Consider the following 14,271-nt stretch of genomic DNA (forward strand, 5'->3'; position numbering starts at 1 on the left):
GAGCAAAGCACAGGCTGTATTGGAGATGCCTGCATGGCTAATGGCACTATGGAAACTCCTAAAAATGAAATAAAACAATGCATGGGATTGAGACAAAGGGCTGTTGTAAGGAAAAGCTCTGTTCAAAGCAGAAGGTTCCTTTCCCATCTCTTGAGATGTGTTGGAAATGTTGTTTGAATGATCTCAAGTCCTGGCCTAAATGACTTGGGTTCAGTATTGAGTATGAAGGTGAATGCTCAAGGCTAAACTTTCAGACACCTGCTGAGGTTCCCTTTAGCAGTGTTGTTCCATCTTGTAGTTCCATGGCAGTTGTGGCATGGTTAGAGACTAGGTAGAACTCAAGTACTGTCCTACATCAGATCCTTTTTTCAGAGCTCAGCACTCCGTAATCTGATAAAACTGAACACTTAACAGTAATTTCCCATTCAGCCAAGTGTCTCCAGAACTTTTTGCTTTTGTCTGACCTTCTGGTTTTTCATCTGCCCAAAATAGGTGAGAGTCTGAATAGCTGCTTCATCTTTTCCCTAAATAATTGTTCTGCTTTGAAGAGGATTCTCTCATTTTTCTACTTTAGGATCTACCTTTCAATGTCTTATGTATTTTGTGCTCAATCACACATGAATTACTTGTAGTAAATTTAGGAGTTTCTGTGCGTCGTCATCTCTTCCTGAAATGACAGAAGTAAAAAGGAAGAAAATGCCTTTGGTAATGAAATTGATCTTTCAGTGTATGGAAGCGGTGCTTCGGGGCTCAATAACCAGGTTCTACAGGAGGTGAATGATAGAAGTTTGAAGTCATGTACTGGAGATAATGTTGGCAGCATGCAAAACCTAATCTCCGTGATGAACTACTTCCTAGCCTTTGACTGATACAGGACCTTGATCGCTGTTTTAGTGGCAGTTTTCATCTTTCACCACTGCAAAAGAACTTCTTCCCCAGTATTCACTGCTAATAAAATTTGTTGGGGATATATATGCTGCATTCATTCATTCTTTGTTGTTCCTCATTGCATCAGTCAGTACAGTGTTCAGAGTAAACAAACCAGCAACTTGCATGCCCCCAAAACACCCTGAGTGGGCATTTGGCGTAGCTCTTTTTATTTTTGTTTGTTTGTTTGCTTGGGTTGTTTGGTTGGGTTTCATTTTTTCTTTCTTCTTCCCATGACCCTTTCCCCTTCCCTTAATGTAAAATTCTCCTCTGGTCAGATTCCTGTGCAGTAGATCTTTTGTTCTTGCAGTCACAGTGAGAAACTTGATTGAGATAATGACCAGATTCACCGTACAAAGGAGAGGCATGACCTGCAGTGAGCAGCACAATGTGAGTTAGCCATCTTCAGCAAAAAAAAAACCAAAACCCAAAAAGAAATAATAGCTCAAAGGGGGCCAAAATGGGGAAAACAACAGAGAGAGGCAGAGAAAAATATTTTGGGGTCATCAAACTGCTGCTTGTTATGTTCCAAACACTGAGGACCTCTCTACACTAGGGAAACTTGGCAAATGCTTCCCAACTTTGCCTTTGCTTTTCATCAGTAGTAAAATATGTGGGAAGCTCATGAACAAACGGGCCGCTGGCTGGCACTGCTGTCTGCTCTCGGCATCTTATTTTAGGGCACGTCTAATAGACACGTGCTTAAAAATTCCCACAGTGGGTTTTATGTGAGAGGTGCCGGTCTTGGTAACTGGTTTAGCAGAGCCAGAGGTGTCAAAAGAGGGAACGTTTTGCCATGTTCTCCTAGCATGGACCGAGCCTAGTGCTGGACTGCTGCTTCACGTCGGTAACACTGGTGTTATTATCAAATTTGTTCTTTGACCTTTTAAATTTTTATTTTATTATTTATTTTTATTTTTGGTGGAATATTTTTCGTGAAAGGTTCTCAAAGTCTTAGCTGCAGCCACATGAAATCGAATCACATGCTGTATAAAACGATTCTACTTTATATTTGACTAAACTATGCCAGTGTTTGACTAGTCCTTTTTAATGAACAGATAATATTTTGAAATTCTGGGTTACAAAACAGAACTGAAAATCTAAAATACTTTTACAGAGCGGGCAGCTAAAGTTGCTGAGCAGCAGGAGAGAGAGCGAGCAGCACAGCAGCAGAATTCCTCCCCCCGGGCAGGCACTCCTGTCGGGGCTCTTATGGGGGTGGTGCCGCCACCAACACCAATGGGAATGCTCAATCAGCAGTTGACACCCGTTGCAGGTAAAACGTAGGAGCTATGACCATTTTTTCCTCATCCACTATATCAACCCCCTTCATAACTCTGAACACTCTCTTGGGTCACACTTTGTTCTTACGGAAGAAAAAGCTCAACCTCTTCAGTCTTTCTTCGTAATGAGTGTACGTAACCGCAGCAGCAGCCGGGTAGGCTCGGTCAGGTAGCGAGTAGCCTGTTGAGAATGCAAGAGAAAGGCTCCTCCGTGTGCGGGAGTTTGGTTCGGTTTGTGTGCAGTCGTGTTTATTCCCTCTCCTTTGCAGAGGTGGTGTTTAGCCCTGCTACAGCAGGAGGAGAGTAAGCCAGATGCTCTTCCAAGCACATGCAGCATCAGGGGAAGTGGTAAAGTAGGAAGCAAATTACCAGTCTTTTTGTATTGTCAGAAAGGCGAGAGGCAAACAGAATCCAAACCAGATTTTAAAACCAAGCAAAAGCTTAGAGAATTGCTGATTAGACAGGGGTAAGTGGAGCAGAGTTGGCTCTAGAGCCACTGCAGAAACAAATATGGAATAGCAACAGTGCTGGTCTTATCAGGTGATTTTTCAGAATAGAACTGAGCTTGGAGAGCTCTTCTACAAGGTCCCTGTTGCTGGGTGTTGGGTTCGTTACTAGTTGTAATCTGACTTGAGTTCATAGGGAGCATGCTCGAAGTATTTTCAGGATCGGATCTGAAGACATTGTAGTCCCCTGGCGGCCCTTGTATGTGAATCAGCTGTACACCAGTGAGAAGATAAATTGAGTGTTATCTAAGAGGTTTTTTTCCCCCTCCTATTTCTAATTAAAATAATTAGATAACGCGAGTCAAGGACAAAATAGTGCCAAGTAGGTAAATACCAGTATCAGAGGATTTTTGTTTTGAGTTTGGGGTGGTTTTTAGCTTTCCCATAAGGCATTCCAATTATCCCATTTATTCTTTTGTCATTTTTTGCTTTCTTTCCCATCTTGCAGGCTGTGGCCGTCCTTAGAGCTGACAGCCCAGAGCATTTTTCATCACGGTCTCTAAATCCCTGTTTAGTAAAGAGGCTGCATGGATGTTTAAACTGAAGGCACGTTCCTTACTTGGTTCCTGGTCTCCAGACTACAAAGCGTTTGTTTACACAGAGTTGCATTTTTATTTCGTTATTTTATTTTTCACTTAGTTCTTGATAATTTTCCCCTGACTTGTTGGCAGTTGGTGTGTTTGTGTGTGTGTGTGTACGCATATCTGTGTGTATATTAAGAAAAAGGAGTTCTCCAGTGCTGATCTTTTTTTGCGAGTCCTTCTAGAACACATAGAACTTCGTCCTCCTGTGGTTTTGTTTTCTCAGTTTGGTTCTTGGATTTTTTGGCATTGGATCACTTTTCCACTTTTTTGGATATTGACGGGCAGTAATAAACTGTGCGTTCTGCAAACGACACGCGCTGACTTCCTTCCTGCAGCAGCCTCCTCGAGAGCAAACTTGTATTCAAGACCATCATCTTATCCAAGCAGTTAGATCTGCAGAGCTCTTCACTTTGGCATTATGAAACACTTCCTTGAAGTGGGTGATCAAGTGGCTCTTTTTAAACTCTTTCTATTTTTGTGGCTCATTTGAGAAACACAACCTTTCATCTTTCGATTTCCACAGGTCTTGCTTAGGAGCATGTTATTCTGTTGAGACCTTTTTCACATCCTCCTCCGCCATGTGATTGCTTTTCTCCAGTTCAGAGAAATTCTCCATCGCAGAAGTTCAGAGAATTTCTTTATGGGCCACAGGTCCAAGAAATCTGGATGCTTTCTGAGGTGTATTTCTCTCAGTGCTCAACGCTCTTGTTTCTTGTAAATTAGGCATTACAAAAGTTTATTTAATCTTATGTTTTCGTAGTAAAAAATGGGAGAACAGGTAGTTTGAAAGACATCACAAATTACACCTATGGGAGGTGGAAATAGTTTGCCCGTGTTTCCTAAACGGTAACTCATACATGAGGTACGAAAGTGGCTGCGATTACTGCCTTGCGATGAGCTACAAGAACTGGTTTCTCATGGAGGTTTGGTGACAGCTTTATGAAGCCAGGCAGTTGTGTGAGTGTTTTATTTGGAAGCGTAGAAGTAAGCTTTCATAATTGATCAATATGGATTTGTTTTGTTGAAGGTTTCTGTTTTAGTTTTGTTTAATTTAAAGCTTCAGAAGTATGTGTAGTTGCATTGAAAATGTGATTGCAGTTAGGGGTGCATGGGAAGCACCAGGCAGTAGCTACAGTTAAAGCCCTTTATTCTAGGGATGCTTTTCTTGGTTTTCTTTGGTTGCTTTTTCCATTACGAATACAGGTTTCACTGTTAAGAGTGAGGTCAGATGACTTTCCAGATATTTGAAATAGGTAGCAAGCACCTCTTTAATAAGTGTCAGTGAAGGCATCCTGTGGAAAACGAAGGCTTGAGGGAGATCAGTTCTTTATTTTCTCATTGGTAGCTTCATGAAAAGCTTTTGGAATTTTGGGTTTCTCACCTGTGTAACTCTTCCTGAAGAAGTTTAGCTTGTATTTTGAAGCTGCTTGATCCGTTCTGATCCTGAGCTCTCACGACAGCTTAGTTTTCAGTCAGAGCTGGTGTGCGTTCTTCCAGAAATTCCAGAAACTATCTGAAAGTTACTTTTATGAGTTCCTGTGCATGCAGCAAAACTCAGTGGATGGTTCTGGAAACAGACTGTAGAAACCCCAGCAGTTTGGCATTTCTAAATCTCCTACCTCACCTCACTAGACCTGCTTCTGTCCACTGTCATCTTTTCATTCTTTCCAACGCCTTTCCTTGGTTACCTGATAACACATCCATTTAAATTAAAAAGCCTAGAAAACAGGTGAGAGACGAGCGAATTACTTTCCAGGACCTCATAAACACAGTGTAGTTATATTGTGTAGCTTCACCTCATGGACAGCAACAAACCTGAGGCAAAACAAGAATAAACTCTAAATAGTCATCCCTCCCATGCAGAAAATTAAAGTTGTGAGCAGCAACACTTCATTGGATCGTTGATTTTCCTATAAAAACACCTTGAAAACACCGTTAGTGAAATTATGTGAGGACCTGCAGGTCCTCCTTGTCAGTCCTTTGACTTCGGTCCACTGCCATGAGCGTACGTCGCTGCAGTTCAGCACATCCAGTGCTCTCAGGTTTTAAACTTGAGTTACATCCTTAGTTCATAGTGGAGATGGTTTAATAAAAGTCACCCCTGTCACTGCCGTTAGTTTTAAGTATGCAAACATTGTAGGGCATTCGTCTGTTAATTATGCATATGCACTGCAGAAAAATATACAGGATTTTATTCTTGTTCCATTTGTTTGGTCCCTGAAGGAGCCCGCGAAGCAGGGCTGCACGTGGAGCTTGTGTAGTTAGCGTTGCGGTCACAGTCTGGATGCAGATGGCAGAGCTTTGAGCTGCGTTAAAATTGCTTGCCTTAGTAACATTTAATCGTGGCTGAATTTATTCCTTGTGTTAACGTATGCGAATATTCAGCATTTATTGCCCCATGAGAAGCATTCAGATACACTAAACACTAATTCATCAGAAGTATGGTGTGTCACGTTTGTAACTTGGTTTTATTTTTAAGTTTTACTCATTTTTGCAAGACACTAATTGTAGTATCGTGTCGCTGTACTAAAAGTGCTTTCTTTTGTTGTGTTTTGTGGATAGTGCATGTCTTACTGTCTAGATCATACCGCATGTTATTGATGCATGTTTGACATTTGTTGTGTCCCTCAAGGCATGATAAGTGGCTATCCGCCGGCGCTGCCGCCTTTGCAGGGCCCCGTGGATGGCATTGTTAGCATGGGCAGCATGCAGCCACTTCACCCAGGGGTGCCCCCACCCCACCAACTGCCACCAGGTATGCCAGGCATCCCCGGCATCCCACCACCCGGTAAGAACGTCATCCTCATTTGCTCCTTGTTTCATTGCCGTGTGTTTGTCATTTAACCAGTTGTTACAGAAACGATCCGCAGCTTATTTTGGTCAGAACTTGTGTTTCTGAACGGCCCCGGGTTTGTTCAGCTGCGGCGCACGCTGCGGAATGGATGAAGTAGAAGTGGAATGGTGACAGAGCCGCATGTGGAATAAACCAGCTGCAAAAGGGGACTGGAGAAAGGGGACAGGCTCCAGCCAACAAAACTGGAAGCTAGGCTCGACCTTATCAGAGGTCTGAAAGCTGAAACAAACCTGTTTATATCCTTAAATCATTTCAACAGCCTTCCGCTCCTTTTCTTATCTAAAGTGGGCCTATAAACGAAATGTATTACTCTATTTCCCTATCAAACTCTTTTTTGGTAGGTTAATGTGTGTCAGGCTGCAGTTAAATGACCCCCTGGCCATCAGGGCACTGACCATCAGATTAAACCTCGTTGATAGAACAGTAACTGGAACCATTTGGGGATAAGGTAAACTCCGTTTACTGTGGTAGCCAAATTCCGAATCGATTTTTTGCGAGCAGGTCTACTACACGTTTGCTATTTTTTACCACACTTGATGAAAAGTGAGGCTGAATCTGCATGAGTCCTAAACATTTTTCCAGTGTAAATGCCATTAACCCCATTATGGAGAAAAATATCCATCTGCCCTCTCCTCCTGTTGCCTGCTGATTCTTTCAGCTTTTCCGTGTGAGAGCTCACGTGCCCCTCTAAGAGATGTGCATCCCGTGTATTCAGCAGTTAAGCTGTGAGCAAAAGCAGTCTCGTTTGCCTCCCTACCCCACTTGCAGCTGTGTTTATCAGAAGCTCTGATAAGACGTTACCTGTCTGTAAATTGGTTTTGGGGGGTGTTTTTTGTTTGCCTGGGGGTTTTGTAAAATCCATCAGTATCCGGTGTGCAGCATGCAGCTTCGCTGGTGTGTGAGATGGACTGTAACGTCACGTAGAGGGAGCAGGAAAAGCTGCCTGTCGCTGAGCCTGTCTCCGGCTGACCAAAGCAATGACATTTAGCACCCATCAGCCAGCACAAATACTTGGGAGGTGAATCCAGGGCAAGGCATTTCTTTTTCCCACTGGAAAAGTGGCCTGCTTGTATGGTGTTTAAAGCTGAGAGGATATGGATTAGGGAAAAAATAATGCCTGGGAATGGAGGACCACAGGTGAAGCGGTGCTAAATCGGGCTGGGTGGGCTAGGGGCGAACCGTGCTCCGATGCTGGAAGGGTGCGGGTGCCCTCTGCCAAACCTCTTCCCAAAACAAATCCGTGTCATATTCTACAACTTTTATTATCACTGTTTTTCCCAACTCCTGATTTGCTGGGAGTACAGATACATTTAAAATGGAGACTGTCATCAAATGGAAGATGCATTCTACGTGTGCTTTAGTCTGTGCAGTGCAGCGGCACGTCTTATGATCGCTGATCCAGGAATCTGCATGCAAATTAAACCCTCAGGGGGGTGTAGTCAATTTGCTGCTTTTCCAATTAATGAATATGAGGAGCAGCATAAACAGAAAGAAAGCAGCAGGCGGCATAACTCACTCGTTGAGACCAAAGCATCTGCATGTAAAATATGGGAACTGCATGGTTCTCATTCAGATTTGTAACTGTTTCAATCTAAGACTGACACGGGTGGTGTCCGCCGCACCGTGCAGTGGGAAAAAGCCTTGATATGTTTGAGAAAAAGTAACAGCTTTTATTTTATTAAAGTTTATTTCAAATGTTTGTTGGTCTCATAGATAAAACTGTTGATGCTTCACCTTCAAGTGACATTTGATATTAGTGAGATCTCGCCGAATTTGTGTAATGGCTTGGATTTCCTCTGGCTGTGAATGTATTTTATATAAAACTGAGTGCCAGGAAATGGTCAGTGTTGCTAAAGCAAATCAGCATTTCCATTCTTAAAGGATTCCAGGAAGATCTTGTCAAGCCAAAGACACATGCTGTCAGTGAAAAGCTTTAGTCAGGCAATCACTAAGTAAGATGAAAAAAATCTGAAAACCAAAAATAATTCACTTTGCATTTCTTTAATTGAAATAGTTCAACAGGCCCTGTATCAGTGTTTGCTAGTTGTCATGTTGGCTTTTTTTTCCCCCGCCTCATTCAGAAGCTCCTAAATTGGTTTTCTTTACTGGGGGAGAGGGGGATATCTGAATGCCATACATCTGCTTAACTGGGAGCAATAATATCAAAGTATGAATGTTTGCTATAGAAGACCAAAGAGGTGGTTGCACTGCTCTGAAATAAGACTAATTATTTTATATTTTGGAATATAGGTGTTATAGGCCAAAATGTGACCCCCATGGTAGGCACTCCAGCACCCGGAGCGAGTCCTTTTGGACACCAGGTGAGTCACTTCTGCATTAATTCTGAGGCTCTAAGGTTCTGAATTAGTATTCGAACAACATCTCAGTTAAGATACAGAGGGATGTATGTAGCCTTTCCCAGGGAGAAGCAGACCAGCGTTTAGAACCAATTAATATCTTACACTCAGCCTATATTTCTTGGTTGCATTGTTATTACACTAATTAGGTCCTGCCTGGTAGGATAACTTCATCAGTATAAGCAAGACAGTGTTTTAATTTGTTTTCCTTCTGCTAAACTAAGATAAGTCATTTCATCCCACTGTTCAATTTGCTGGTAATTTAAGTTTTGCACACTTCGGTGCAGAGAGGAGGCTGCTCGCTTTCTCAGCCACTGATGAGTGGGTAAAACCTGTTTCGTTCGCTTCTGTATTTCACAGACTGCCCAAGTAGATGTTCGTTTGCAATTTAGAATTTGTGAGCTTGGAGAACAGTGATGATGAGATGTTCTTTTTCTGTGATTAATTCAGATTAATTATGCAGCACATTTCCAATTTTATTGACCAAGTTTTTGCTTCATAAAGACAAATGTGGTTTTTGGCTAGAGGGTGTAAAGAAAACCAGAAGTAAAGTATATGTGTATATCGTAACAATGAGTTGTTCCAGACCACAGGATATCTCTGCCGAGTTCTCAGTGCTCCTGCTTAGTCACAGTGGTGGGAACTCTTCTGTGTGCCTGTGATTTTTGCCTGGCGGCGATTAGCATTTATTCTGTGGAAGCATCCCAGTTGTCCAAGGATCAGGATCAGTTCGGATTAGATGTTTTAGAGTGGAGCTCCTGCACTCCACAGGCCACACGTTAATGGTCAAATTAGAGAAAGCATGAAATAAAAAGGAGGACCTGATGCGCGGATGCAAAGCAGCTCCCTTGCGGTTCCTCTGAATGTGATCTCTCCATCGCTGTGTTGTTGCAGATAGGAATCCTCGGCCCGCCGGGACAGCAGGCGCCCCCTCCGTATCCCGGCCAGAGCCCAGCAAGCCAGCCAGTTATGCAGCAGCCCACAACTCCCATGTTCGTCTCCCCTCCACCAAAGACACAGAGGCTTCTTCATTCTGAAGCCTATCTGAAATATATCGAGGGGCTTAGTGCTGAATCAAACAGCATCAGCAAGTGGGACCAGACCCTCGCAGGTAAGGCTTTGGATATCCTCAGAGTGGGACGTTTCCAGGCAGAACACGCTTCTTTGTAACCAATAATATTTTTTGCTTTTACAGAAAACGCTAAATAAATCTGATGCTTGCTTAATAAAACGTACAGATGCTATTCATTGTTCAAAACAAATTACCAGACTGGGAATATCTATATTATCAGCAGGCTAATTTGAATTATATCAATCTAAGTATTGATTGTACGGGCTTAAATACTAAAGCAAATAAATAATCGGACTGTTTCTTGACCTTCCAGCACGAAGACGAGATGTCCACTTATCAAAAGAACAGGAGAGCCGACTCCCTTCACACTGGTTGAAAAGTAAAGGGGCTCATACCACAATGGCCGATGCGTTGTGGCGTCTGCGAGACTTGATGCTACGAGACACCCTTAACATCCGCCAGGCATACAACATAGAGAATGTTTAGTTGTGTAATTGCTTCTTTCTTTGATACCGGTATATAAAGGAGTTTTGTGGAACAATAGCTGTTTTAGTTACTGGGTGGGGAGAGATAACCAACAATAATTTGTATTGCATTTTACTGTACATTGCAAGACCATTTTTATATAAGGACACTTTTAATAAGCATATTTCACTTTTTGTTATATTAAGTTGACTTTATCAAATACACAGATTTTTGCATATGTTTCCTTGGTTTGGAAGGCGATTTCATAATTGGTTAAGTGTAGTCAAGGATTCATCTTTCTTATACTTTATTGCTGAGAATCTGATGCCATTGTTTTTTATATAAAAGAAGAAAAAAGAAAACAAAGTATTAACAGATTGGTACAATGGAATGTGAAATTAGTCATAGTTTACATCTTAGAGGGATGTGTGTACATGTGCTTGTGTGCGCTAGCCACTTCCAGCAGAGATCTCACTTGGATGTGAGCAGGGAGTATCTCTTAGAAGAAGCTAAAGGTAAGATATGAGTTGACACTAGGGGAAAAAAATGACATTTCAAGTCACTCCCAAGGCAGCCGAGTGGCCACAACAATCATGGAAGGGCTGGTGCGGATGGGACAAGGGTGTTTCGACTGCTGATGTTGTCCGATCCTGTCCAGTTATTTAATTGTGTAGCCAAGGTCATTGTGATCCTAATTCAGTAACAGAATACGCGTGCTGGCGTGCCCTTAGGAGGTGAAGCTTTTATCTCCCGTGACCTGCTTGGGGGGTTCTGTGATGTCTCTGACACTGAGCAGTGGAAGGGGAACCTTCATCCCTAAGCCATTCCGTCTGCCTGTGGGAGAGGCACGCAGAACTTCGAACCAGTTCAGGTCTTGGAAGGTAAGTTAGAGGAGAAGGGAAGCTGAGTTGATTTATTAGTGAAGTAACATGACGTTTGTAAATTCACACACATTCTGTTAACGATTGGGCATTGTAAGACATTCTCGTACGCTTTCTTTAAGTGTATCGATTCACTTGTATTGATCAGTGAAAGTTTTGCCATGCAAAAGTTGAGAAATTTGACACATTAGGGTAAACTGCTACTGTGCGGTGTGTGCAAGCACAGCATAGCGAGTACCTTGGGGAACTAGAACGCTTGCGTTGCAGCCTTCAGAGGGTGTTGGGGCTTGGTTTGGGTTTTTTTCTTTGTTTAGCTAAGGTAGGCATAGACTCTTCTTGCCAAATTTCAAGGTTTTGACTGCCTTCTGCTACAGATTACGTGTCCTCATAACTAACCAACCTTTTGGACTGCAAGGCTGTTTGTTTAAAGGTAAATCCTTTCACGTACTTAATTTTAGAAAAAGAATTAATACTTCTAGATTGTGTTAAGTAACTGGGATAGCAATATTGGTTTGGAAAAGGTGCTGGCACGAACACAGTCACTGCGACTCGGTCCAAAAGAAGTGATTTATTGATATACTTTCATCTTTCTGCTAGAGATGTTCATCATGTGGAAATGTTTAATAGCACAGAGCGTTTTTATTTGAGTGCACTTGGCAGGAGGTTAAATACTTCTCTTCAAATACTGGATATCTTGGGTTCTGTTTTGCTGATGTAGTTAATACTGATGAGGGAAGTGACGTGTGCAAGTAGAAACTGTTATTTAATTTTACTGGCTAATTTCTTTCCCTTCTATTGCAATCCTCCAGTCATTGTGCAGAAAACCATGTAATTACAAGCAGGCACTTAAGGACAGCTTAGGTCAGACGCGCAGTGGATGTGAAGAAAACGGAGCTGAGCAACACAGGGAAATCAGAGTTTTGAGCTCTACAGGTAGCACACCCACGGTACAGAAATTCTTTACTGGCCTTTGTAAATGACCCAGTTTAATAAAGTAGAAACTGAATAGTCTTAGATTACCCCCACATATGTGGTATCATCTTCAAATGTATTTAGATTACCATTGGCTTTGCAGTTTTTAGCCACAAAGATGGGACGGTGAAGCCAATCAGGCAGCAAATCCTAGTTTTTGAGTATTTGGAACTATCACGGATTGTACTAACGCACCACCGGATTCTCCTGCTTCTCAGCATTAACAAAAATTACACCAAAGAACCTGGGATGGATTTTAATTAAGTTATTGTTTTATTTATTTTCTTTTGAGGACTGGATGGGACTCCCTTTGGAGCCTGTATAACTCAGATGTTTAATTTATCTGAAGGTCGGTGCCGAGCAGACTTGCAGCACTGGCTCTCTCCTGCCCGAGCAGCCGAAGCCCAACTTTCACTGCTCTTTCCGGCCCAGGAGCAAGAGATTGGAAGTGCAAGCGACCCCTGGGTCCTCCCGCAAGGCAGTGCAGAGCGCTACCGCTAAGCTGCTGGGCTGGCCCTGATCAATTATTTTAAGCTTTGTTTATTTATTACAAACCCGTGTCTCTGGATATTGGAGGCATTTCAGTCGATTGCAGTAAAATTTAGGATATGATGGCTACAGTCTAGAATTCCAAACCAGCAAAAGAAACTGTTTTCTGACTCTGGTTTTAAAAAAAAAAAAGAAAAAAAAAAAAAAAGACATGTCTGTCTGTCTTTCTCTCTTTGTGGGTGTTAGAACCCCTCATTTGTTTTCCACTGCCATTCATTGTACTGGCATAAACAAAACTTTCATATTAAAATAAAAAGTATGAATCGGAAATGGTTGGCTTCTGTGAGAGCAAAAAATAGATGAATCTAGGACCGGTATTTTCATAAACCACTTGGAGACAGCTAATAATTATTTGTTCTCTTCCTCAGTCCTTCCCTTCCATGAGAAAATTTACTGTTTGTGTAAAAAGTCAAAGCGTTGATGTTGGTGACTTTTTTTTTTCAGCGTACTTTTTCGGACCTGGTTAATCCGTGCTTGGCTTTTCGTTAGATCTTGTACTCCTGAAGGTTAAGCTGCAAGCCAGGTTTATAACATGTATGTACCATCACTTTGTTTACCTGAGTCTTTTTAATTTGAATAAAAATAGTTTGCAAAGTGTTTTGGACTAACCAGTCCCATCAAGACTTTTATTAGGGTTTTATTTCAGGTAATTCTGGCTGATGCTGATCCAGATTTTATCAAGTCTCTGGTACGTGCGTGCTTGTGCGTGGGTGAAGAATCCTTTTTAGATTGTCTCGTGTATTGCAAGATGTGCCTGGTGGGTGATAAGAACAGGGATGCTGAAAAACATGGTTGAAAATTAAACCATAAGGAGCATGAACAGTAAACCTCGGAAAATATGTGGTGCATTGGGAACAAGCTGAGTGGAGATAATAAGATTCAGTCGGTCCCAGATGCCCCCACATTAATTGCTTTGAAAATAAACAGCAAGCCTTAATTTCATACTAGAAACTAACCTGGTTCAGAACTTTTATGTAGCTGTGTAATAAGGAAATGAGAACAGTAATACGGAAAAAAGCACTTTTACACATCAAAATAAAAAAGACAGGATAGAGGTTTTCCTTAATACCACAAACAGCAAGGAAAATTAAGTGATAGCAACCTCTCAAGTCTCAGGGTGCCTCTGACACATAAAGAGCTATTTAAATAATCAGAACAGATAGCTTTATATTTAATTAACATGTATTCAGGTCCTTCCTGTGCCAGGAGGGATCATAAATCTAGTGCAGAAGTCTGGCCATGCAGATCATCATCTGTTAAAGGAGGCAGCAGGTGAGATGTGAAAAGAAATGGAGGAGAAGGCCCTGAATTAAACAGCAACCTGAGTAACTGGTGTGGCTTGGGTTAAGCTAAGCACAACGAGAGCCTTGGAGCAAAGTGATGAAGGATGCTTGGACCTTATTGTTCTATGGAAACAGAGCACAAGCAGGAGAGAGTTCCAGAAGGCTCGAGAGGAAAAGGTAGAGGGAGCTAAAGCTCAACAGTTTTCAAAATCTGGCTTTTCACTAATGCTTTATTCTTTCTGTGTTGCTGCAGTCAGGATTTACTGCAGCAGAACAATCTGACTGCAAAAAGATGATTCTGTGTGAGGTTTTTGGAACTAAAGTCAAAATCCAGGTTCTTCTTCTGAAATGAGGGGTTTTCCCAAGTAATCAATTCATTGTCCAGTCAAAATGTGTAGTAATAGGCTCACATCTTTAATTCTCTGACAGTTTTTTATCTCCTGAAAACACAAGCACTAGTCCTGCAGATCGGGTCCTTGGAAGACACAACAGCAGTTCTCCGCTTGCAAGGTGAAACCACCAAAACTATCACTGGCTC

General features: G+C 42.0%; 2 protein-coding genes across 15 annotated transcripts in view; one reads left to right on the forward strand and one right to left on the reverse strand.

The window, feature by feature from the left end:
* The window catches only part of PBRM1 (polybromo 1), a 54,737-nt gene extending 41,679 nt beyond the window's left edge, over positions 1-13,058 (forward strand). For 6 of the 14 annotated variants that reach the window (XM_054076536.1, XM_054076531.1, XM_054076537.1 and 3 more), the window contains 5 exons: positions 2,045-2,203; positions 5,933-6,088; positions 8,405-8,475; positions 9,406-9,622; positions 9,897-12,984. In XM_054076536.1, the coding sequence (XP_053932511.1) occupies positions 2,045-2,203; positions 5,933-6,088; positions 8,405-8,475; positions 9,406-9,622; positions 9,897-10,069 (776 nt within the window). In that variant the 3' untranslated portion in view covers positions 10,070-12,984. Of the gene's footprint in view, positions 1-2,044; positions 2,204-5,932; positions 6,089-8,404; positions 8,476-9,405; positions 9,623-9,896 lie in introns of all 14 variants that reach the window. The other 8 variants (XM_054076541.1, XM_054076542.1, XM_054076544.1 and 5 more) reach the window with 3 other exon arrangements.
* The window catches only part of STAB1 (stabilin 1), a 95,868-nt gene continuing 87,715 nt past the window's right edge, over positions 6,119-14,271 (reverse strand). The window contains exon 67 of the mRNA XM_054076529.1: positions 6,119-7,779. Within this exon, the coding sequence (XP_053932504.1) occupies positions 7,724-7,779 (56 nt within the window). The 3' untranslated portion in view covers positions 6,119-7,723. The remainder of the gene's footprint in view (positions 7,780-14,271) is intronic.

The sequence above is a fragment of the Cuculus canorus genome, chromosome 11, assembly GCF_017976375.1.
Source record: "Cuculus canorus isolate bCucCan1 chromosome 11, bCucCan1.pri, whole genome shotgun sequence".
Classification (NCBI taxonomy): domain Eukaryota; kingdom Metazoa; phylum Chordata; class Aves; order Cuculiformes; family Cuculidae; genus Cuculus; species Cuculus canorus.